The 27,007-nt window shown below is 33.9% G+C and overlaps 1 protein-coding gene and 3 pseudogenes across 1 annotated transcript; all 4 read right to left on the bottom strand.

Annotated features, from left to right (window-relative positions):
- Positions 1–343: 343 nt before the first annotated feature.
- LOC120145567 lies at positions 344–2,511 on the bottom strand (annotated as a pseudogene).
- A 3,052-nt stretch (positions 2,512–5,563) lies between these two features.
- On the bottom strand, positions 5,564–6,913 carry LOC120145337 (annotated as a pseudogene).
- Positions 6,914–8,791: 1,878 nt separating this feature from the next.
- Positions 8,792–26,930, bottom strand: LOC120145054 (annotated as a pseudogene).
- On the bottom strand, positions 13,595–14,206 carry LOC120145336. The gene has a single exon (XM_039159203.1). The coding sequence runs from the start codon at positions 14,204–14,206 to the stop codon at positions 13,595–13,597; it is 612 nt and encodes a 203-aa protein (XP_039015134.1).
- Positions 26,931–27,007: the final 77 nt, after the last annotated feature.

Here is a 27,007-nt window from a genome sequence, read left to right as displayed (position 1 = left end):
TTCAAAAATACAAAGACCTCTTATGTTTTTTGCCTTTTTAATTTTATTAGAATTTTTATTTTAATTCATAAATTTCATTATATTTCAGTTCATTACTTTATAACTTATATTTAATTACAATTTACATAAATGATTTAATCATCAATAGGTACCGTTTCAATATATCCAATAAACCACTCTTAGAGAAGAGTTGAAAAAGCAAAGGGAAAAAATAATCTTAAACAGAAAATATATTACCAATAACTTTATTCCGACACATATGCTGAAAGTGCTAATACATTTTATCATACAGCAAGCTGTTAGAAACAAGAGATTTTCATTTGACCACCCCGCTGACCGATCACTGTCCTCCTCTGTACCATTTAAAAGCTTCATTTTTCTTCCAATCAAAGCTTGCTAAAATAAACAAATTTTAAAAGTAATTAACTAACTTGATTTTGATTCAATCTTCCCCTTCTTCCCTCTCTCTAGGGACAGCTCCAAATTGTTCCACCAAAATATCAGCAACTATAGGTACCAAGTCCTTGCAAGGGACAGCCTTCTTATAAATTTGTCCCAAATGTGAGTCGCTCCCAATTCTCCCTCCTAAGAATACATCTGCCCCTTCACATGGCTTCCCATTCTCATCCCTTGCCATGCACCCCATGAACCCTATATCGGCAACTTGAACCTGACCGCACGAATTGGGCCAACCGGTCCAATGCATCCTCACCGGCCGGGTTACCGACACTAGCCTTTCCACCTCCTCCGTCACCTTCAAGGCCCTAGCCTTTGTCTCGATAATGGCTTGTCCACAGAACTGGTTCCCTGTACAAGCAACTAGCCCTTTCATGAGAATGCTCGGTTCGGGCAAAAACTGGTCTTTCAATAGAGGCTCATTAAGCAATGCTTCTATTTTCGAGTTGTCAACGTTCGGGATTATGATGTTTTGTTCTACAGTGAGTCTGAGTTCACCTGAGCCATACTTGTCGCCTAACCGAGCTAGTTCATCCATGTCGTCGGCTTGGACTCGACCAACTGGAATGTGAATACCGACATAGCTGAAACCTTCTTGTTTCTGTGGATGGACACCGAGATAGTCTCTCCTTTCCCATTGTTTTTGAACTAAATCTTCAGGAGATGCTCGCTCTAACTCTTTTTGAGGCATTCTTTTGGCTACCTCCGATCTAAATACTTCAAGGCCCTGCATTTTAATGATGCTTATGAGGCTACAATCCTGGAAACAATCGAATATGAATACGGAAACAAAACATGAAAGCGAAGTGTGTCACTCACAATTTCATCAATCAGCCACATCATTCTTGTCTTTTGCCTATTGCCCCTGTAACCAATATCTCTAAAGGCTTCCAACATAGCTTTGCACAATGGGATCACGTCATCAGCTGGGATCCAAGCATCAAGAGGAATGGCCTCATCACATCTCTTACCGCTGAAGAACCCACCAACCAGCAAATTGAACCCAAATCGTCCGTCTTTCGTGGCCGGCATGTAAGCAAGATCGTTGATGTGGGGATGTTCGTAAAGATCATGAGACCCCACCACACAAGCATTCCATTTCCTTGGCCTATTCGAGCCAAAACATAACATCAAAAAACCAGACACATTGTAGTTTCTACTAACCATGGATGTGTAAATGAGAACTTACAAGTTGGCAAAGGCCGGATTGCCGTGGGAATTGGCGGTAATGAACTGCGATAACAAGTTCGTGTAATGTCATGTATCGACGATCTCTTCGGGGTCAATGCCGGCGAGAGGGTTACCGACAGGGTTCCTCATATTGTCCATGCCACTTTGCAGGCTCGTCAAGCCTACTTCTTCGAGACCCTTGAGTATTTCCGGCACATCGGGCAACACGACCCCACGGATTTGCCAGTTTTGCCTGGTTGTAACGTCGGCACACCCTTCTTTTCCGTATTTCCTTATCACGCTAGCTAGGTACCGTGTTTGAGCACTCGTGGTTACTCCATTTGGTAGCTTCAATCTCATCATAAATCTTCCATCTGCCATCAATAACAGAACGAAAAATTCAACATAATCAATTGCTTAAAAAACCAAAATTCAGATTAAAAAGGAAGAAGAAAAAAAGGGTTTACATTGATGCTTCCTGCGATGGAACAAACCGAGCCATTTGAGTCTAACATCAATATCATCCTTGGTGTGCTTAGATTTTTCAATCTCCTCAAACGACATGTTAGCAAGCTCATCAATCCCTCCTTCCATGAAAAGCTTCAAAGGGTCTTTCTCAATCTTGACTTTCTCTAGGGGGTTGATGCCTTCCCTGAACTTCTCTTTCAACACGAAGTAACCATCTCTTTCCTCCACCCAGGGCACCAACCTCGCGGCGTCGACATCCACCGAAGCCGCCGGAGCCGACGTGGGAGCGGCGAGAACCCATGTTCTGGGTCTGACGGAGGAAGTGGTTGAGGGAAGCGCTTGTGGCGTAAAGAAACGAACTGAAAAGGAAGACATGGGGTGGGATTATTTAGTTGTTTGAGAAGCTGGATGTGAGAATTGTGGTGGTGGAAAGATAAGTGAAGGTATATAAGAGTTTTGGACATTTTTGTAATGGAAAAGGGACCTTAAGAGCAGAGGAGAAGGTTTTTTTTTTCCTGAGAGTGGACTCTTCGATGATGTCAGTTTAGATCGCTAGCACCTTGTAAGAAGGAACTGAGAAACATGGCAACTGGTGGTTTTCTTTTGGTTTAATTTCGATTTTAATATTATTTTTATGGTAAACTGCATTATTAGGAAATAAACTTTAGGCTATGTTTCATTTTATTTACTGAACTTTAATATATTTTAATTTAAGCACTAAATTTTAGTTTGGCGTTTCATTAGGCATTGGACCATATAGATATGACAATTTTTATGTTGGCATGGAAGTCAAAAATAATTTTTTTTTCTTTCACCTCAAATTCTTCATCAAAATTAAATTTTTTATTCATTTATAATTATAGTTGGAAACAGTGAGTCTTAAAAATATTTTTTTTATTACATCACCTTAGAATTTAGATACTAATATATTCATTTCACCATCTTTTACCATTTTATTGCTTTAGATTTCTCTAATATATTTTAAAATTAATAAAATTAAACACAAAAAATTACTATTTTTAAGGATTTAGATGCTTTCTCATATTTAATAGGTTTAAAATGTTTGTAAAAAAATTCAAACAGTGAGAAATATTCTTATGTGAAGTCAAATAACACACCTTCAAATTTGTCTTAATGGGCGTTGGAGGAGATTGAAACATTAGAAGGTTTAATCTTTTGCTACTTTCTTTATCAATTTTGAGTGAATTTCTTGAAAAACTAATTTATATAAAAAAAAGAGTAAAATACGAATAGTTTGATACATATCTTGCTATAAGTGGTAACCGATGATAAGCGACCATTGACTAACAACTATAGTTAGAGAAATTGATGATTTTATGTAGAAAAATAAAGAATAAGTGATCACGTTGTCATATCGTTAAAGATTTAACAATTTAGTATCCTAATTGAATCTTAAATTAAAATTTAATGTTCAAATTATTTAAAAAAAATTAGTGATAAAATTAATACACAACCTAAAGCTTAGAAATTAATGTTGTAGTTTGACCTTTTATTTGTTATTATTATCTTCTTCAATTGTAATAATCCGATCCGACCTTGTTTTTTTAATAGAAGCGGTTAGTATTATTAAAAAAGTTAAATTATTGAAACTACAATAAGAGTTTACAACTATCATCATAAACTAAAAACATAAGTTAGATTTTTCCTATAACATTGAAACTATCAACTTCAGGTCATATAAGGATCATACATAGAAAATGTTAAAAAAAACCCAATCAAGATACTAAAATAGATACGATTAAAACTGATTGCATCGACAAACGAACCACAAAAGGAAATTAAACTATTGAAAAATCATTGAGAACTGCAGATCAGAGCCGAGCGTTGTGAGAAATTATCCACAAATGCAAAATCATGCATCCAAATTCAATCCAAAGGTCCATAGCATAGAAGATCAACAAGATTTCGAATAAGCCCTATCTTGATTAGTCGTGACATCGTCAAACCCAACCTTAAGAAAATATAAATAAAAGAACATACAAACGACCGAGAAAAAATCGATAAATGTGTCACACAGACAGAGATAAACGTGCAACACAGGAAGAATTATTATTATTAAAAAAACAAAGAGAAACGAAGGTCGACAACCAACATCAAAATCGGTGTCACTGCCTATTAAAGAAAATCAAAGAAGAAAAAGTTGATATGACCTATAAAAAAAACATACAAACTCAGAGAAAAAAAAAAGAAAAAAAAGACAAAGGATGGAAGAGCTGGTAAGGAAAGGGTGAGCGACTAGGATTTTTTATAATTAATTATCCGGCCTTGTTTTTAATCTTATTTTATATGAGGAAAAGTAATAATTAATTAAGAATAATCATTAATGATTAAGAAAAATAATTACATGATTTAAACATCAATATATAAAATATAAAACATAACGAATTTGTACAAATATATATTGGGATAATAGAAGTATGAAGATGTGTAAATTTGAAAAATGGAATATTATGAAGCATTTATTTGATTTTAATCGTTTTTCCTTGAAGATTTCCTCTCCTCTTAATACCTCTTTCTTAGTATTTGACTTTTATGAATTGAGTTGTTTGATTTTGTTTTTGCCTTCTCAGTTGAACACACTTGCGCCCAGCGGCCGCTACTTCCAGCATTAAGCTGCTATATTCCCAAGTTTCATCCCTACGGTAAAAACATCACTTTTTTTACTACTACTATTATTATTACTACTACCGCTACCACTATTATTTTTTTTATTTATTTATTATTACTATTATCAGTGGTATATTAACATTAAAAAATTGAGAAATAAGAACCGATAAGATTATTTGTATTCTACATTTTAGTATTAATAGTCAATCAAGTGGTATTACTCTTCTCTAATTATAAAAAAACTTAATTTTTAAATGCTTTAAAGAAATTATAAGATTATGTTTATTTGAAATTTTTCTTAAAAAATTAAGATCGTATAAATGTATCATACAGATGTAATTGTTTAAACTCAATTTTTAAAAAAATAATAATAATTTTTATTATTAAGTGTATTCATCTTTATTTGTGTTTGTGAGTAGAAGCGGATAGCAGCAGACCATACACGCTGGGTTTCAGTTATTTGGTTCTGAGCCTTTAAAAGGAGGGAAGAGGCACTTTGCTTGACTCGCCGCCACTACTTAAGGATCACTCCATTTGTTTGTTCCCACTAGATAGATTCAACATGTGGGCCTATCTTTCTAAGCCACCACCAGTATATACTTTTACTTTTTTATATAAAATAATATCTAAATCTATTATTTCTCATCACCTTCTAGCATTCATTGGCATGAGCTAAAGCTAATTAAGCCATCAGTAAATTCTGAGTATGCATATATACCCTATAGCTCATCAGTATAAAAAAAGAAAAGAAAAGGAAGAAATCATGGGATTCTTACAAGAAGCATTTGATGAAAATCATAACCCGCGTGCGGTTGCGTTGTCAAGCTCTCGGAAAAACATTTCCGGCAATAACACCGATATTCAGAATCCATCGCCTATGCTTTCCGGCCTTCAATCTACACAAATATGACTGCAAACTTCGCGCAAGGGTTACTCTGAACGTGACTCTTAGGATCGGCATCTCTTTCGAACTTGAAGTTATATAGAGCCTCTCTCTGTGTCAAGCCAACAGGATATATTCTGTATACTTTCTGTTCATCGCCTCCTCTTATGCTTCCAGGTCTTTCCGGCTTCCAAACCGGCTAAAGTGTGGAGGGAGGGGTTACCTCAAGAAAATAGAATGCATCTGAAATCTCCCTCGTTCTCTTATATATAAATGATACACAGTTTCTGATCCTCGCGTACACTTGCAGGGGCGTTTCTGAAAGTTCGGGCTCTTTTCTTCTTTCTCCCGGATGACAGTTGCCAAGTGAATACACAGACGGCATGATGAATGAACTGCTGCCATATCCAAAAGGGCCTTGAAAGAATCAGACGGACTTTCATACTTCCACCTAATCCATGGACATCTCATTGTCAACAAGACTCCACATAAAGAAACCAAAACATAACTCAGAAACCATCAACAAACATCATAAGGGGAAAGGGATTTGTGTAACTATTCCAATATAAGAAACAAGTTCTCGTAAATCGACATAATTTGTTTCGGGGATTGAACCACACTACACCTTAATGATTGATTATATGCATCAGGGTTTTCTGCAAGATACTTCATTCATTTTGCAACTGGTTGAACATCCGCTAATTCCTTAATATGTAAAACTGAACCAGGATGAGCAAAATCTTCAATATTTGGAGAACCAACCACCGCAGGTATAGTTCCTATAAAAGTTCAACATTCCATTAATCAAAAGGCGAAACCAAAACCAAATGGTATATATCGTAATATTCAATTCCAAAGCATGAATTCCTTCCAGCCCGGATTGCAATTTTCCCTATCCTATTTCTCGAAGCATTTCGATAAATCGGTTGTAACAATTGTTTTCCAGTTTAAAGCAAAAAACACAAAAACAAATCCTTTTTGTAACATTTAAGAGACTCAACTGTTACATCAAACACCAAAGTAATTTAAGTTCAATTTAGGAGAATAAAGAACTTTTACAAAGCTTTGCATTGCATCCTATTATGCGGATAAAAAACAATGGAGTGTAATATGGTCAATAGTTATCTGCAAATAACACTAATCAGTATCCTCACATTTGCATAGACAAATCACTCTGAAAAGTTCAAAAATCTAAGGAAAGTGTAAAACAAGCACAAGTGTGAAGGGACCTGGTCATTGCCAGAAACCCAGATGGGATCTCTGCTAAAATCCCTTGAATAAACCACCGCATCTTCTCTCTAGAGCCATTCCTCACAACTCTCTGTAGCCGAGTTCTGATCTCCAGCAACCTCTACTCCATCAGAAGAGTGTGACTTATGAAACATGTCGGGCCATGAATCTAAAAAGGCGGCGTTTTTAGCGATGTCAAGGCGACCAAGAAACGAAATTTCAGCAATGACATCAAGGGCCACAACCAAGGGCATCAAATTGGACCATTTTTGTGGTTGGAAACGGATGTAGAAGATGGCAAGCCTTCTTGGGTTCTTGACCCTCTTAGGTTTGAGACAAGACCCATCAATCAAAAAGTATTTATCTCTGCCTCTCAGAATCTAGCTCGGGGACTTGAGTGTTAAAACGAAAGGGAAAAATGGAGTAAACCTGATTTTATTTAAATGTCAAGATATTAGTGAGGTGAAATTTGACGTATGGTTGTCTTTAAGGAGATTAAGAAAAATAAACTGATTCTCATGGAGAATTTTCATACAAAAGAAGCTAATAACTTGATGCTCCTGGTCGTTCAGAAAGTCCATGGAAGACTGCTTTTTTGTTGATAATTAGTCGCAATTTGGCTTTGGAGACAAAAAGGGAGACACTCAAGTCTTAACTTGTTAGTAGGTAATTGTTCGGGTTTGAGTTTAGGTACAGGATTAATATTTTTTTTATGTTTGTTCAAATTTAATTTAATCTGAAATATTATTTTTAATTTTTTGAAATTCATCTATATTAATTTTTATGTAATGTCAAGTGTAAAATTAATTATTACATAATAATATTATTAAAATGCTATTTTATTATTTTAATGCAGTCTGAGTCCATCCAAGTTACAATTTTATACTATATTAGTGGAGCATATATCTTTGTTATGATATTATATGTAATCTTGTTCAGCAGTGGTGAAACATATCGTACTCTGTCTGCATCACAAATCTACAAACAACCATTTACAGAGCAAATCAGGCAGGCATTGGAATCTCAATTGCTTTTTATAGCTAAACAAGTTAAAAAAACACTTTCAGAATAACCTTCAGTACTGCAAAAACAGGTCGCATCATTATGTTCTCTTACGCTGGATCTTACCCAAACACAGTCTTCTTCCTTAGATGGCATATTTCCACTTCAAGTGTATTTAGATGTGGACCAATCAGGGATGGATCAAGGTCTTGGAAAGCAGACGTATGCTTGAAGTTTTTAATTTTTTACATATTTTGAATATATTTTTTATTAATAATCTAGTTTCATATATTTAAAATTTTCGTAATTTTACACCCATAATGAAATAAAATCTTATGTACGTCGGAAAACAAGGGTTCAGTGTCCCCAATCCCCACTGCATCTTAGTCCAATCCATTCTACCCCAAAAAATAACATACTATACAAGTACACATCCTCATTTCTCAGGAATCAATCATCTTTCGTGATGGTAACAAGCTTCAAATTCCAGGCAGATACCAAGCTGTATATTCACTGAAGTCAGAGGTACACAGAACCATGGCAACTAAATCTTGAGACTTCACATCAGCAACATGGAATTGCTTGTACCAATCATGTGAAGTTGAGAGAGAGAGAGAGAGAGAGAGAGAGATGGCGATGACAGACCTTCACCGGTCTTAAACAAGTAACTTAACCCGGGAGGGCTTGTCGATGTTAGTGGCAGAAAACGTTTTTGTATACTTAAAGTCTTAAACGTGCAGGAAAATGATGCAAGTTCAGGGAAAATCAAAATGCATAGAGTTAGCACGGAACAAACGTGAATAATGGAATATAATGAAGCATGGTAGCAGATTGAGGCTCCATTAGATCTACCACTGCATCAACTGATGCTGCTCTGTACTTCTTGCTAGCTTGCAATATAAGATCTTCCTACTTCTCTAGTAGATTTCATGAACATATAAAGGAAGTAAACAATTGAAGAAAGTAGTAATAAGCTCAAAGATTTTCAATAGAAATTTTAAAGTTAAACCCGCATCCAATCCAGCACCTTGAAGATTTCTAGTTTTCGCATTATATAAATAAATCCAAACCCTAAACCTAAATCATGTATTAGGATACAAAATTGAAGTTTAGACCTAAACCCTAAAGAGAAGCTAATTATTATCTCGAATATTGTTAACGCCTCTATACAAAAAATAACTGAGAGAAGAGAACATCCACGGTGAATCACTTAGGTTCCCCGGAAATCTGCCGCACCGAACACGCTACCACTTGCGCCCATTGACGCAACCTAGTTTTAACCATCTCCGGATCGTCGCCTATAATACAATAAATCAAAATCAAACAATTAAGAAACACGATGCGAGTGTAGTTCGATTGAACTTAATAAGAAAATTACTTTGATACTAAACATTACCTTGGTCAATTATCGAGGCAGTGCTACCAGTGTCACTTAAAGAGTCCATCGAGGACATGGACGAAGACCTCGACATTCCACCGTTAAATTGGCGATTAACGGCACAGTAAAACTCCAAAGCGGGTAGAGTTTGGGGATAGTTTCGGATCCAATTCAGGCGAATCTGGTTCGAAACCGAAACCTAAATCTATGCAGCCTTTGAGGTCCTCTATATCATGGTCGGTGAAGCTCTGAGTACGGCGGATTCCCCGGCCATAAAGCTCCTTCCTCTTGAGCCACGCCTCTTCTCGCTCCGCGTCAGGACACCATGACCGCTGCTTGTGTAAAACGCTTCGTTGCAGCGAGGGAGCAGGAAGCGAAGGCACGTAACGTCTCGTCATTGGGTTCAGGGCCACCGCGAAACACCGTCTGGTGGCGGCTGAGGTTTTCGAGGTCAGCGAGGGAGAGAAGAGGGAGGGACTTGTGTCACGTAACTGATGGATATATAAACGTATATTTATTTATACACGAATTACTTCAAAAAGAGAATAAGAATTACACTCGAATTAGGACTCGAGAGTAATTTCGGTAGTTTAAAAGGATTGATTTTGAAATACTCTATTCTTCAAGGGCGTTGTGTTTGCAAATTTATTAAATCGTTGGGAGGGTTCGGTGGGTCCAAGTGGGGCCAACTCTCAATTATTGAGAACTCCCCACTAATAATGCAAGGGTAAATATGTAAATTAAAACTTACTAGCTAAGTTTTCGAATTGTTTAAGAAATCTTTCTTTAGAGGATACAGTTTCGCGTTTTTTTTTCTTTCATCGGTAGGAACGAATATTCTTTTCCTTTATTTTTTATACCAAGTTAAATTCTTTTATGGTTGTCAACTTGTTTTACATGTTTATAATCTCTAATTATGTTTCAAATTTGCCCATCATTCAGATTTGTAAATTAAAAAAAAATTGTGTACTAATAATATTTAAAATCCTTTTAAAAATTTAATGGTACCGTATTTTTGATCGAAATTTATTATTTAAAATATTTGATAATATCTGTGATATTATTATAATGTGATTATCAATGGTCGTATAATGTGATACATCTCTAATAGAATTAGAAGTATTTCTGTTTTTTCTCTCCTATAATTTTACTTTCCTCTTCCTCTCTAATTAAGATTAGAATTAAAATTAGGATTCGTAAAAAATGTTATTCTTATTATTTGATATTTGTTAAAGTAATTTGCTATGATCTTATGTGACATGCTATTAGAGAGGAACAATGTAATTTGTTAAAGTAATTATGTGACATGCTATTAAAGTAATTGTCATCCTTTGATTCTCTTTATTAGTTTTGATTACCTCGTTAAGTTATTTAAGCCTATTCTGTGTAGTTTGACTGTTTTTGTAAAAAATTTAATTCTTTTATAATTATTAGGTCACAAAGTAATGATAAAATTAAACTAAATAGAAAAGAGATAAAGATTTTCAAATTAAAAAATAATGCATGTACTCAATTTTGAAAAAGTAAAGTATAAGAATTTAATTATAATTTTTAGGATAATATAAATACATGTGATATGATTTGATAAACTTGACTCGAACCGATTTATACAACCCAATATCCAATATTAACCTGAATATGACCAAAATTTAGTTGACCTAATATGAACCCACATCCAATTTGACCCGAATTGAAAACAATCCGAACCAAAATTAACCTGAATCGAAAGAATCGAAACAACCTAAACTAAATTTAGCCCGAACTGAATTTAATCGGATCTAAAATTAATTTGAACTGAAAGCAATATGAACCGAAAACTATATATACTTGATTAGACTTATAACTGAATTAAGCCTAAATGATAAGGTTAACAAATAAGAATACATATTTTACAAGATATCAATAATTCTATATATACTTGAGTAGACTTATAACTAATTCAATATGAATTGGCCTAATCGAAAATCAATCGATCCGATATTGATCCGATCTGAAATCTAACTGATCTAATTTTGATCCAAATCGAAAAATAATTAATATGATAGTCACTCGACCTAAAAATTGATCCACCCGAGAATTGACCTGACCCGACCCGACCCAATTTATCATACACCCAAACTAAATCCGAACCAAATTCGATCCAACCCGAATAAAATTAAACCGAATATAATCTAGACTCGAAATGACTCGACCTGACCCAATTTTTTATACACCCAAACTAAATCCGAATTAAACCCGATCCAACCCGATACAAAGGATCCGTTTGCAACCTCTAATTAAATATTGTAGAGACGAGCTGCATCCACATGTTGAAATGAAGCTGTTTTTATTAGTGTTTTATATGTATTGACCAAATCTGTGAAGGCGGTGTTTTGGTGGAAAGGAAATGAATGGTGCAAATGGTGATGTGTAGAAAGAGTTTGGGTGAATTGGGTGGTGATTCACCTGACGCAGCTGGTGCCATTGTTAATGCTGCTGTTCCCCCATAAGCTTTGATGGGGTTCAAGCTTAGCACCTCATCACACACATTTCCATCATGCTCTCTTCTTCTAACTTCACCATTTGACGCACGGGGTCTAAGCCTCCGTCTCTTCTTCTGCTTCTTTAATTTCCTTTCTTTTGTTGCGAATTTTGTTTATTTTTAAATCTTTGTTATGTTAGGTATCATCCTAAATTAGTCTGTTATATCTTTAGAGATGATTTCTAGAAATTATTAGTTGTTTGTCAATCGAAAATCTTAAACAAATTTCTTTATTAACCGAAATTGTTAAAGGATTTTTAATTTCTGAGGACGAAAGCAGTATTAATCTTCAGATGAGCAACAACGCATAATCAAATCTTCTAAATAGTACCGTCGACAAACTTACATGATCTATCATGACAAAATTCAAGATTTAATAGCTGACCTACGAAAATATTAAAGTATCATCTTTCTGTTATGCATCAGTTAACTTGTTAGCCAACCTTTAGGTTATTGTTGCTTACCCAGTTAGTTGGTTGAACTTTGGGCTATTTTATAAATGTTCTCTCTTTAATGATATAGAGCATTTTGATGTTAAACATCTTTCCTATTATTCTATTGATATTTTGTCAAAATCCCTAAGTCGTCTTCACTCTTTTTTTTTTTTTTTGTTATTCCTTAAAGTATCATCTTTCTGTATGCATCAGTTAACTTGTTAGCCAACTTTAGGTTATGTTGCTTACCCCAGTTAGTTGGTTGAACTTTGGGCTATTTTATAAATGTCTCTCTTTAATGATATAGAGCATTTGATGTTAAACATCTTTCCTATTATTCTATTGATATTTTGTCAAAATCCCTAAGTCGTCTTCACTCTTTTTTTTTTTTTTTTGTTATTCCACTCACCTTCATCCCTTCATTAGAGATTTCTCTGCTCTTAATGTTGTTAATTCTAACTAGTATCATCCTTCAAATTAATTTGTTATGTCTTTGGGGATGATTTCTAAATTTTTTTAGTTGTTTGTCAACTCAAAATCTTAAACAAATTTCTTTATCCGCTGGAGTTGTTAAAGGATCTCTAATTTCCGAGGGCAAAAGTATCATTAACCTTCAAATGAGCAACAATGCATAATCAAAACCTCTAAATAGGACCATCGACAAAATTCAAGATTTAATAGCCTTATAGCTGACCTACAAATAATCATAATAATCTTATATCTGACATTGTCAGCATAAGATCACTATAAACACTCATCAACTACGAGTGAATCCGAATAGAGATTTTTTCTTTCATCACATCTTCTTTTATGCTTTTAAATTTCTCACACATAAACATCTCTAAACGGTCGTTATCTTATCAATTATGACTCTTCTCTTAAACTAAAAAAAATAAACCACCAATAATTAACTAGAAAAGTTTGTTCCCGTCAATAGAATCAATATTAGATATCACTGTCTCATTTGGAAGCATGTTATTGAAACATTTATTATGTACAATTCACAACATTTCAACTGCAATAGAACTAAACAAATGTAAGTCCACCTGTTTATTTGTACTAAAAGCAATCATAAAGTGGGCTAAACTATATTGTTCCTTGCTATCGTTCTGATTATAGCATATGAATGTCTGTTGATTGTATAGTTCTTCAACATTTTTATGATTTCTAGATTATTAATTTCAACAATTGTTTTTTTAGCTTCAGTGTTCTAAATTTATTGCAATTCTTCTGTGATCCCATGTAAAGATGGACGAAGGATTTTATGTTAGAAGACAAATTTATTTATTTTTTTGGATAATTCAAATTCATTACCCAAGAAGTAGAAAACTGCTACAGTATACAATGACAAAATCAGCTGATTTGCAGAGCTAAGCATAGTACAATCGCCATCTAACCAGGCAGAAAATAAGAACAATACCTACTCAAGCAATGCCCCACTTTGCAGACAGGGCAATATTAGATGAACCAGCTGTGTTGAAGGATTTACCTCCCAACAGTAATTGGATTGCCTCCTTGATATCTCCCAACAGCTCTTCCTTTGATCTGGCTCTATTCCCAAACAACCTGCTATTTCTTTCCTTCCAAACACTGTACACATGACCAGTCCAAGCAAGTTTAAGTATTTTAACGATGAGAGAATTGCCCTTGAGCAACAAAGAAGCCCAAGCCAGTTCTCCCTCCCAGCTACAAGCTACACGAGGGATGCAACAAAGATCCAGAATAGAGCTCCAAAGATCCTTGGCAAAATGGCATTCAAAGAAGAGATGGTCTCTTGTCTCTGCCTTATTGCCACAAAATAAACAGCTATCAGATTCAATAGCGAGGCCCATACGCAGGAGTCTAACCCGAGTAGGCAACCTGTTTAATATGGCCATCCATACAATAATGGTGTGCTTGGGGATTCGTCCAGAGAACCATACCATGTGATGCCAAGCAACTTTGGGGGCAGGTGAGCGTAATTCTTCCCATATGTACCACCTCACACTGAGATCACGAACCCGGCCCAGAAAGAGATGAGAAGCTCCAGCTTCCATTCATGGGGATTTTCATATGCCAGAAATCAGCTTCTCTAATAACATAAGAACGGAATAAAAAATATATAAAAAAATATAAGATATAAAATAATTTTAAAATTTTAGGGGACGACTGCCTTCACCCGAAGTTAGCTACATCGTGATCCCATGCTTCATCTTCTTCTGAGGAGTTCTTTTTTTCTTTCAAAGTGCATATCCTCAAATTTATATTCTCTCATAGTCTCGAAGGACACCCCTAAAAAATATTATTATTTTAGAGTTTTTAATAACAAATTATTGAACTGTTTTAATCACACTCACATCTATTTATATATCTTAAGGGTCGATTAAAATGCATTAGATTGAGATATTCAAATCATTACACTAATAAAGTTGTACTTTTCAATTAAGATAAAAAAAATTCTTCTATGTAAATGTTAGGAGGGTCCTGGGTCTCACCTTCAACAATTCTTTGGTTTATATATTCTTTATATCTTCACTTATTTTAAAATTATTATTATTTTAAAATTTTAGGGGACGACTGTCTTCACCCGAAGTTATCTCTGTCTTTGTGACACGTTTATCTCTGTCTTTGTGGCATGTTTTTCTTTACCTTTTGGTAACTTTTGGTTGTTTGGTCGTTGTTTTTGTTTATCTTTTTTTCTCAGAGTTGGATTTGATATCATCACGACTGATCAAGATGGAACTTATTTGTTATTATGACGATCTTCCCTACTTTGGACCATCGGATTGATTTGGATACGCGTTTTGCGTTCGTGTATAATTTTCTCCCGTCGATTGACTCTGATTTACAATTTGTCGATAGTCTTTCAGTTGTTTCATCCCCTTTTGTGATTCATTTACTGATGCAGTCAAATTTGTTCGTATCTTTATTTTTTTCGAGCATTGGTTAGGTTTTTTTAACCTTTTTCCTTTTATGGTATTTGTGTGATCTAGGTGACTAGTTTTTGTGTCAATGATTATAGGAAAATATCCTAATTATAATTTCGTTTACGTTTAAGTTATGCGTGTAAATATTCAGTTTAATTTTGGATATTTTCTATTTTTAATAAAACTAACGGATTTTATTAAAAATTATTATTATTATTATTTAATCTATTTTTAAGACTTGTGTATTGTATATAACTAAACTTCAGCGGCAATGCTAATAATTTATTTATATACTTTCACACCTCATAATATTTTAATTGATTTATTACATTTTAATATTAAATTAATATATATAATCATAAAAGAATTAACTATAATCGACATATTTTTTTTGGAGAAATTGTTAAAATATCGAATTTAATTGAGAGATTAAATATGTATACGTGCACGTATACAGATACTATATAAATATTTGAACTCCCCAACATTTGATCCTCGGCCATTCTTGCTTGGGAATATTCAAGGTTAATTTGAAATAAAAATTGATTAATAAAAACTTTAAACTTTAAACTTTAATAAAGGATTTAATTTACCTTCATAAAAATCATTAAGAACTTTTTGTATAAATATTTAAATACTGAAAATCACAAAAAATGTGTATTTTCAATTACTTATAATGCTGATTTTAATAGAACAAGCTGGTAATTATTTACTATTAATAAATGATTATTCAGTGTTAACGGTTCGGTTACAGGTTAACTTACACTTATTACAATTTTATGTAAAAAAAACATTCATAATTCATACTAAAAGAAATGTAGCACTTAACACATACTTACACCAATATAAGTGAATAAAATAAAAAATGTAGCACATAACATATACTGACACCGGTGTAATTATGTTTTTGTATTTAGAATGAAATTAAAAATTAAAATTAAAAATAAAAAAATGTTTATTAAGTTATTTGAGTACAAGTTTTATTGAATATATATATAAATTATAAATAAAAATATTAAGTTATTTGTGTAAAAGTAGAATAAATTATAAATTTAATTATAAATTTAATTTATTAACGGCTAACTGTTTATTAAAATTTGTAATCGTAATTTTAACGGTCAATTATTATTTTTTAACACCCCTACACATTTTGATTAATTAACGTATAAAATATAGCGATTATACTAATTAATAATTATGATCAACGGTTACAGACTTTTTTTTACACCCCTACACGTTTTTGTGCATTCTACATTCACTTCTTCTAAGCCATCAGCCTTTACATATAATTATCTTAATTGTATTTCAGACGTAGTCATTAACAATGGTGTTATATAAGTTTTTTATTTAAGGTAAAAAATATAAAATATTAATAAAAATGTTACTAATTTTTAATATTAAAGGTGCGTTTAGAAATTTTCTATATAATTGGATTTGATGTAATTAGATATACTAAAATAATATTAATTGAATAAAAGGGAAATTTTATTTATCATAATTTATAAATACTTTTTATTTTTTAAAATAAAATAAATAGACATATAAAATAACATGCAAACCACGTAACATTAAAAACTATAATTATTGCAATATTAATCACTATCAAAGACTTATATTCACGAACGGACGTATGATTTTATGATAGGGGACGAATTTGAACTTATGAAAATTTCAGGGGGCGAACTTGAATTTATAAAATTTTAGGAGGGCGAAAAAATATTTTCAATAGAAAATACATAAAAATTTTAAAATATACAATAATTTTAGATTGTTTTAGGGCGCGACCGCCCTGCCTAGATCGATTCCTAGTTATATTAGACATTTAAAATAATAAATATGGTCCATAGAGTTTGGTAAAATAAAAAACATGGAAATTACATGTAATGCAAACCGCACATGTCTATTTTCAACTGGTCCTCTTTAAATATTAGTGAGATCAAATTTTACTAAAACAAGAGTATGTATAAACCAAAACAAACTTTATTTCTACATAAAACAACCTTAAAATATATATCCTTAAACTGAAGTAACTAAAATTTTGTTTATAAAAAACGAGTATTGAAAATACAAACTCCTACTAAAACTGAATATCCTTAAATGATATTACACCCACATGTAGTGTGCTCATGAAAGACCTTGAGTGACAGTTCCTTAATAAGCACGTAATAATGAGTTTGTACCAATATGCTCTATAAACACATAACCACTCTTATTTTTCTTTAACAACCAAAAACATAATGTCTATGTGCTTAGACTTTAAGGTGTTTCTCTTGTATATGGAATAAAAGACTGCAACTTTATTGTCACAAAATAACTCAAGTGGTCTTCTTATCAATCCATAATTAGCAATTTTGTGATAAAATTTTACATCTATATTCCAATAATTCAGAGTCCATAAACTTGATGACTAGACCTCCGATATGTAAGCATGTAATTTTTTTTGGTTCTTAAATGTTTCGTATGAATCAATTTGGTTGTTATCCAATTATTCATACCTAAATTGCTTAATATCCTAAAATCATACGCGATGTCCGAATTCATATAAACCTGAGTATACAATAAACTCCTCATTTTTTTTGAAGCATAAGGAGCCTTTAATATTTCCTTAGTTTCAAAATCATTCTTAAAGCACTGATCAAGACTAAAATTATTTCCTTTAGCGATAAGGGGTATCATTTGATTTACTCCCACTGAACTTATAGTATAGACAACTGTCAATCAAATTCATCATAAAATCAAACGAGATAACCATTTGATAAAATTTGTTATATAATTAACATGAGTCATACTTAAACTCATAAATGAATTTCCCTAATTTGCATATCATTAATTTTGTATCCACAGACACAATTTTCTAATTGCACCGTGTAAAATATCTCATCAATGTTACTATTTAGAAACACAATTTTAAAATTCAACTTATGTAACTCAAGATCAAATATGAGCAACAAGTATCATGATTATCTTGAAAGATTATTTCAATGAAACTGTCGCAACCGTCTTTCAGTTGAGCCCGGAATTGGGCTTCGACTTGGGTTAAATGAATTAGGAGTCGCTACCGATCATTTATTTTAAAGCAAATAGGTTGACTGAATACCTTATTTCTTACATGATCTGCGTCTTACCAGTGATATGTCGGATTCGGGAGTCGGTTACAGACAAGGAAGGGTTAGCACCCTTGAACTACCCTTTCGGTACTACATAATTTCCAGTTGTTTTAAATTAAGAAAATTGCAAGTTTAATTAAAAAGGTAAAAATTGATCTGAATTACTTACATTTAATTAACTTAAAAGTGTACCCTTAAGAAACTAAGAAACATGTTAGATAAAAAAATAATGGAAAAAATAGAGATAATGAAATAAAAACAAATGAGATACATGAAATAATATAAAGAAAAAAACAAAGAAAATGAAAAAGATGAAGTGAAGTGAAGGTAAAGAAAAGTAAATAAAATAAATGAAATAAGGATAAAGAAAATAAACGTGATAAAAATAAAAAATAAAGGTAAAATATAGAAAATAAGTAAAGGAAAAAAGAATAAAATAAAATAAAATGGGAAAATATGTAAAATATATAATAATAGTAAAAAACCAGAAATAAGGAAATATAAAAAGTAGAAAAAATATAATTAAATATATATATAAGTATAAATATAATATAAAATAAATAAGTTAAGAAAGAAAAATATATGTATATATAATATAATGTAATATAAAAGAGAAAATAACTTCAGTGACCAAAAATCCCAGATAATATACGATTTTGACCAACTTTTTTTGGATTTGCGAAAATGACCAACAAAATCGCAATGCGATCTCTAATTCGCATTGCGATCTCCACTATCGCAAATTCGCGTTGCATTTCGCGTTGCGATAGTTGAAAACCACAACGCGATTTTCCATTTCGCGTTGCGATAGTTGAAAATCGCGTTGCGATTTTCCATTTCGCGTTGCGGTTTTCCATTTCGTGTTGCGATAGTCTACAATGTCGTTACGATTTTCCAAATTCGTTGCGATAGTCTACAGTTGTTGTTGCGAAAGTCTACAGTTGTCGTTGCGATTTTCCAAATTCGTTGCGATAGTTAAAAAAAAAAGATTTTGTTTCTTAAGAATTTTCTCTAAAAAGATAGTATCCTCGCGAACGTGTCGAAGACACGTATGACCACGACCACGACCCGACCAGAGACGAGACAGACGGCGGCGGCGGCGCGCGAGAGTCCCCCTTGTTCTCTATCACTCAACAAGGAAGTGGGAAAGCCAAGCCTTAAATACCATTCCCAATAGTGTTTCCAATACTATGTGGGATTTGAGCATTACCAACACTTGTTCCCAATACTATGTGGGATTGAGCCTTAAATAGTGATATTATTTTTGAATGTTTTGCTAAAAATTGCAATAATCGCGATTGATTGTAGATTGACTTTTAATTATGACATATTTAATCGTATAATACTAATGCAATTGGTTGCTGATTCAGTTGTTTTAAGGTGCATGATTGTTAATTGTTTCCTGAATAATCACATTGTATTGGAAACAAGTGTTGGTAATGCTCAATCCCACATAGTATTGGAAACACTATTGAGAATGGTATTTAAGGCTTGGCTTTCCCACTTCCTTGTTGAGTGATAGAGAACAAGGGGGACTCTCGCGCGCCGCCGCCGCCGTCCGTCTCGTCTCGGGTCGGGTCGGGTCGGGTCGGGTCGTGGTCGTGGTCGTGGTCGTGGTCGTGGTCGTGGTCGTGGTCGTGGTAATACGTGTCTTTGACACGTCCGCGCGGATACTATCTTTTTAGAGAAAATTCTTAAGAAACAAAATCTTTTTTTTTAACTATCACAACGAATTTTCGCAACGAATTTGGAAAATCGCAACGACAACTGTAGACTATCGCAACGAATTTGGAAAATCGCAACGACAACTGTAGACTATCGCAACGCGAACTGGAAAAGCGCAACGCGATTTTCAACTATCGCAACGCGATTTTCAACTATCACAACGCGAACTGGAAAATCGCAACGAATTTGGAAAATCGCATCGACAGCTATAGACTATCGCAACGCGATTTTCAACTATCGCAACGCGAACTGGAAAATCGCAACGTGAAATGGAAAATCGCAACGCGATTTTCAACTATCGCAATGCGAACTGGAAAATCGCAACGCGAAATGGAAAATCGTAACGCGATTTTCAACTATCGCAACGCGATTTTCAATTATCGCAACGCGAAATGCAACGCGAATTTGCGATAGTGGAGATCGCAATGCGAATTAGAGATCGCATTGCGATTTTGTTGGTCATTTTCGCAAATCCAAAAAAAGTTGATCAAAATCGTATATTATCTTGGATTTTTGGTCACTGAGGTTATTTTCTCAATATAAAAATGAGAAAATAAAAAAAATAAAAAATAAAAAATAAATTAAATTGCGTAGGGATTAAATTGAAAGAACCACAAATTAGAGGTCAAATTGCAAAGAAATATTAAGGTGTAAACTTAATTCAGGGGTCAAGATAACGCTTTAAAAACTACGAGGGACCAAAAGTGTTGTTTACCCACTTTTGCTTAGAAACACGCGGTTCAGAAGGTGGATGGGTCGGGTCGTAGGCGGTCCAACAGATTGGGTATAAAGCCCAACCTCTTAAACACATTTTCATATTTCCATTTGATCCAAAACGAATCAAAAGCAAAGAGAGAATTCTCTCTCAAGTGTTCATTCGGAAATGATGAACACCACCGTGGGTTCGATGAACCCAGAAATCGGCCTCCCTTCGCCGCCTCGTCGGCCGCCATTGACCGGCGCCGGCCGTCGATCATCGGTGGTGAAACCAATTTTTTTTTGCCCATCTAAAGGATCTCGACTCCCTCGTTCTAAAAATCCAAACCGTTTTTAAAAATAAGCCTCGTAGGGGTGTAGATCTGAAAAACAAACTTCGAACTCTTCCCCCTCCAGTCATCGACCGAATGTATTTTTTTTATTTTTTGGGGCCAAAATCGGCCATGAACGCGAATGAGAATAGCATGCAAGAGAAGAATCACCAAGGTAAAAAATTTAATACATTTTATTTCACTTCGTAAGGGTTACAAAATGTTTTCAATGCTTTGTATCTCACTCGATATCTCGTCTATTTTTGTGTGTGAATCTCATGTAAAAATCCCCCCCTTGTAGTATCTTGTTACATGAATTTATAGTAGAAGCAAAACTATTTCTAGGAATTTCATTTCGACTGAAACACTGATGTTTGCATCGTTGGTGTGTTGGTGCTGACCGAGATCCTTGCGGGCTTGTTGAGGACGAGAGACAGGTGGCCATGAAACTCGGACATGGGTGAGGGTTATTGATCGAAGGATTCGGCTGTGGGACTCTTGGACGTCTACTGTTGACCATGCGGCGCTGGGGAGGGATGCTAGGGTTCTAGGAACCCTAGCTTGCTGGGTTACGTGCTGTTGGGTCTCTACTAGGCTGCTAAATCTTGTAAATGGGCTGCTGGATTTATTTGTAATGGCTTTGGGCCTGAAATAATAATATATACATTCATTATAATTTGTTATATATATATACGTATATTGTAATTTAAACGAACGAATTTTAGTGTCTTCAGAAACCAAAGAGAGTTTCTACAAAATTAATGCCTACTTTCCGAGTATATCCTTTATATACAAGACTCGACTTATACTTGTCAACATAACCATTTGCATCCATCTTGATTATAAATGTTCATTTATAACCAATCAACTTTACACCTTTCGGTAATGAGATAAATCCTTAAACTTTATTATTTTGTATTGAACTTATACTTTTCTTACATGACATTAATTCACTTTTGCGAGTCATAACTGTTATGACATGACGAAAGTTGACTATATCATCTTTCATTATTCTATTTTCATCTTTATTTCTTTTAGAAATATAATTATCTAACATAATACTTCTCTCGTCTCTTGGATCTTCTTAATGACACTTGTTCTTTAAGGTTGTTGAGTTTGTTTTTCTGAAATAATTTTTCATCTTAAATGGAGAGTTTTTAGGAAAATATTTCTCAATTTCTTCAAGGAAACTATTAGCCTTAGCAATCTTTTCAGATTATGTACTCCTAAAGGTTTCTAAAATGTTGTGCTTCATGACCATTAAACTTATGAAATTTTAACAAATTTAATCTCTCAAAATCCCTTATACCAATTAAGGAAAATTGTTATTTCCTTAGTGCAGAGTCTATGTAACCAAAACCTTATGTAAGTACATTTTCTCATTCATTGAGATTCGTTTTCTTAAGCATTAGTAGAAAATGTATAATAGCAAATATTGTGATAGCAATAAATACATAACAAAACATAAATAAAATTGATGCTCTTATTGTAGTAAACAAATAAATTCAAAATTATGGCTAATTCTCATCTCAGGATACCAAACACTACATCAATATCAAGTCTTTGGACAATAATATTAACAATAAATGGTACTCTTATTGTAGTAATTAAACATTGATAATAAGCTATGTCAAGCAATAAACTATTCTTTGGATTAATGTAATGCTCACATAAAATACCTTATAATTGCACTACAACAAAATTTCTTATTAGTGGTACCTAAGTTATTGTCACTAAAAATTACACTTACGTCACTAATTGTCATTTGTGAGGTAAAAGTTGATGTCACGGCAATCGTCACCCTAAGTATGTCACTTAATGTTCAAAAGTGGCGATGTCTTTATTTTCGTCATGTATTGTTAAACATATAGTGACCTTAATGGATAACATCACCTTTTAATTTGTATTAAGTGACAATTAATTTTGATACCAATTGGTGTACATTTTTTTCATTGATAAATCATATCGTCACCAATAACACAATAATTTTTTTTATTAAAATCGTGGATGATTGGATAAACCCATGTCCATTCAATAACAAAGCAACCCTAATATCATATCAATTCAATAACAATGATATAAAATCGACAAAAACCATATTCAAACTATTTAACTACATTTAATAGTAAAAAATAAATAAATTTGAAAAAGAATAATAATTACCCGCAGATTAAAGTTGAAGAAACCTTCTAATACTGTGATAAGAAGAAAAATAATTTTAACTAGATAAAATTATAAAGTAAAATATCTCAATAATAAAATATAGAAAAGAAAATTTTGTATTCCACTTACTTGTTTATGATAGTCTTATTAAATCAAATATGCATATGATTTTATTTGACTAAGGAAAGATACAAAAGTGAAAAATTTGTTATAAATAAGGAACGTGTAGTTTTATTGGAGGGAAAATGAATTTTAATTGGTGAGAAGATCAAAGTTCACCTCTAATATATCTAAACGTAATTGTTAAAAAATAAAAAATAGAGATATTAAATATAATTTAAATAATTTAGAGTAGTAAAAGAAATTATTCTCTTTAATATTATTAAAAAATTATAAAATTATTGAAGTAAATAATTTATAAATATATATATATATATATAATAAATAATTAAAAATCCAAAGCACGTATGTGCATATGAACTAGAACAATAGTATGATTTTATTTTATGTTATAAGGATTATACGATTTTTGAAACCCAAAACTAATTATACTAAAAATAAATATATGAATTATATTTATTTTCTTATAATATTATTTTAAAATTATTTAGAAAATATGTAGAATATAAAATAATATGGTCTATTATTTCATTAGAAGAAAGCTCATAAGTAACACACAGTTTGAAAAAGACTCTATACTTGTCTGTTGTATCCGATAGTTATTGAATAAAAAGTGGATGATTCATTACGCTCATCGTCCTCGTGGAACAAATATTATTATTACGATTGAGTAAAATTCAATTCGACTTAAAAATTGATCTATTCGACTAGAAAAAACTGGACTCGTAATTTTATAAAGTCAACTTAAAAATTTTCAAACTCAAGTACAGTTATAAAATAGAACTTGAATAACGTAAAAAAATTAAATTCAAGTTATATTATAAAATATAACTCATTAACAAATAACTCAAAAAATTTAGTTCGACTCGATCAGACGCTAACTTCTAACTATAATAAACTTACGTTCTAAATATGTCTTTTTCATCAATTCCGAATATACACATCATAGTTTATATTAATTTATCAATTATCGTATATTAAAAAATAATTAGCAGGACTAACAACGACTGAAAGCAGGCTATCCTTCTTCTCTTTCGATCTTCGATTGTTTGATTCTTGCTCAATTTCTGGTTGATTCTTTGGGGATTTTGTTGGGCAATGTCTGCTGGTATGGCCACAGACTAGAGAAGTTTATTTGCGGCAGGTAACGAGCAAGAATTGGACTTTTTCCCCCGTCGGAGGCTACGGGTTTGCTCATGGTGAAACCTCCAAGAGATGTGTTCGAGGAGGGTATTTTGGAATGGAGGCATGCTCTGGTTGGGCAGTTCATTGGCTCAACCCCTAACTTTGGCTTGTTGCAGAAAACAGTTGATCTGATGTGGGGCAAAGCCGCTCCGGTGAAGGTGAGCCTCGCCGGATCCAACCTTTTTGTTTTCTCTTTCGATAATTCCTTGGCCAGGGACTGGGTTTTAGAAAATGGTCCCTGGCATGTACAGTATAAGCCCCTCTTCCTCAGGAAATGGGAACCGAATTTGAAGGAGCTGCACTTTGATTTGGATCGTATGCCAATTTGGATTCAACTCTTTAATGTTCCTTTGGAATTATTTTCGAAGAAGGGACTCAGCTACATTGCTAGTGCTATCGGTAAGCCCTTACACATGGACTCCATTACTGCTTCTAGAGCGAGACTTGAGTATGCTAGGGTCTGTGTTGAAATTTCTGTTGGCTCGAAAATTCCAGATTTTGTTGATGTGCTTCTTTATGATGAGTCTGTAGTGAGAATTAAGGTTTTTGTACCTTGGCTTCCTGCCTCGTGTGTTAAATGTATGAAATTTGGACATTCAATGAAATTATGTCCTTTGGGGAAGAAGAAGGAACAGGTATGGAAGGCAAAAGCTCCTCCTCAGGAAATTAAGCAGGGTGTTGTTGACAACAGTCTAATTGGATTGGAGGTGATGAGTGATGGTGTTGAAACAATACCAGCCCAGGAGAAAATTGTTAATACAAGCCCAGCTGAGATTGTGGTGAAATGCTCTGGGTTATGTACTGAGTCTTTGAATTTTTCTGAACAGTCTATTCCTAATAATGGTACACTAGTGGAAGTGAAGTGTGTAGGGAAGGTCCATGCTGATTCTAGTAGAGATAATATGGCGGGTTTAAATGCTCATGTGGGGAATTCAGGAAGTAATCCCCCTATTAAACGTGGTCGGGGTAGACTAACGAAAGAACCTAAAGCTACTTTAGGAGCTTCAAAAAATAAGTTTGAGGTTCTTACCTCAATTGATCCTAAAAATTTGCTGCCTGCTGATGATGGTAAGAAGCAGAGAGCAGCTTCTTTAGGAGTGTCTAAACTTGTTCAGGACTTAAAGTTGAAGAAAAAAGAACAGCTTGATAAAGTGAAGAAAATGGAGGACAGGGGTGGTACCTATTCCTCTCCCATTATTTCATGTTAGTTAGTTTTTGGAATATCCGAGGATTTAATAATCCTCATAAACAGAGGAAAGTCATTAATTGGGCTACTAGCTGTCATATAAGCATCCTCTGTCTGCTGGAAACTCGTGTTAAGGAAATTAACTCTGCTGACATTCTAAACCGGAGTTTTAGTGACTGGGACTCCTATTGCAACTACAATCACGCAGTCAATGGTCGTATTTGGGTTCTTTGGCATAAATACCTGGCTTGTTCTGTCATCTATGCGTATGATCAGAGTGTTTCGATTAAGGGCTCTTTTGAGGGACAGAGCTTTTGTGTCACTGCAGTGTATGGATTGAATGATGGTAATGCTCGGAGACACCTATGGAACCAATTAATCTCCCTGGATATTGTCAACCTTCTATGGCTGATTGGGGGCGATTTTAATATCATTTTGAACCCTGAGGAGAGCTCGGGTAGCATCAATGCTTCTACTCTAGCTGATATCTCGGACTTTCAGAGCTGTGTGGAAAACCTGGGGGTTTTTGACCACCCGTTCACTGGTCCCTTACTTACCTGGTCAAACAAGCAGCAGGATTCGTATTTAGCTCGCAAGCTGGACCGAGTCCTGGTGAAATCTGATTGGATTGATGTTTTTCCTGAATCCGATGTAGAGTTCCTCGCCCCGGGGGATTCTGACCACTGTCTTGCTGTAGTGTGGCTCCGGAAAGCAGCCCCTGTGACTAGGCCTAAACCGTTTCGGTTCTTTAATTTTTGGGCTCTGCACCCGGACTTTTTAGCCATCGTTAGGGATTCTTGGCAGGTTCCAGTGGAGGGTAATCCTGCCCAAGTACTTTTTCAAAAGCTCAAACGGTTAAAATGTCCTCTCAGATATCTCAACAAAAGCCACTTCAATGACATCTCCAATCAGGTGAAAATGAAAAGAGAGGAGCTGATGCGTTTTCAACTTGCAAATCTTTCTGCTGGCAGTATTGTCAACGATGAAATGCAAGCTGAAAGGGAGCTTCATTCCCTTGAAGAAGTTGAGATGCTTTTTTATAAGCAAAAGGCTAAAGCTAGTTGGATAAATGAGGGTGATCAAGGTACTCGCTTCTTTCATTCGGTGGTGGCTAGCAAAAGGAAAAGCAGTACGATAAGGGTTCTTTTTGATCAATCTGGTACTAGGCTCGACACTTTCGATGATATGGCAAATGAGGTGATCAAATTCTTTCAGTATCAGCTGGGTACGATCGATGCAAATGTAAAGGGCTGTAGCACAGCTACAATTAAAGATCTCCTCAATTACTCCCTTCCCCTGGGTGCTGACACTGTTCTATGTCGTGATGTTTCTGACGTAGAGATTCGGGAAGCCTTATGGGGACAGGGAAACGACAAGTCCCCTGGACCTGATGGTTATAATCCTTTTTTTATAAGGT

Source organism: Hibiscus syriacus, unplaced genomic scaffold (genome assembly GCF_006381635.1).
Source record: "Hibiscus syriacus cultivar Baekdansim isolate YM2019G1 unplaced genomic scaffold, ASM638163v2 tig00110893_pilon, whole genome shotgun sequence".
Taxonomy (NCBI): domain Eukaryota; kingdom Viridiplantae; phylum Streptophyta; class Magnoliopsida; order Malvales; family Malvaceae; genus Hibiscus; species Hibiscus syriacus.
This window is presented reverse-complemented; position numbering and strand designations above follow the sequence as displayed.

Coding starts and splice junctions, on each gene's coding strand:
- LOC120145336 (XM_039159203.1), bottom strand. CDS start 14,206: ATGGAAGCTGGAGCTTCTCATCTCTTTCTGGGCCGGGTTCGTGATCTC.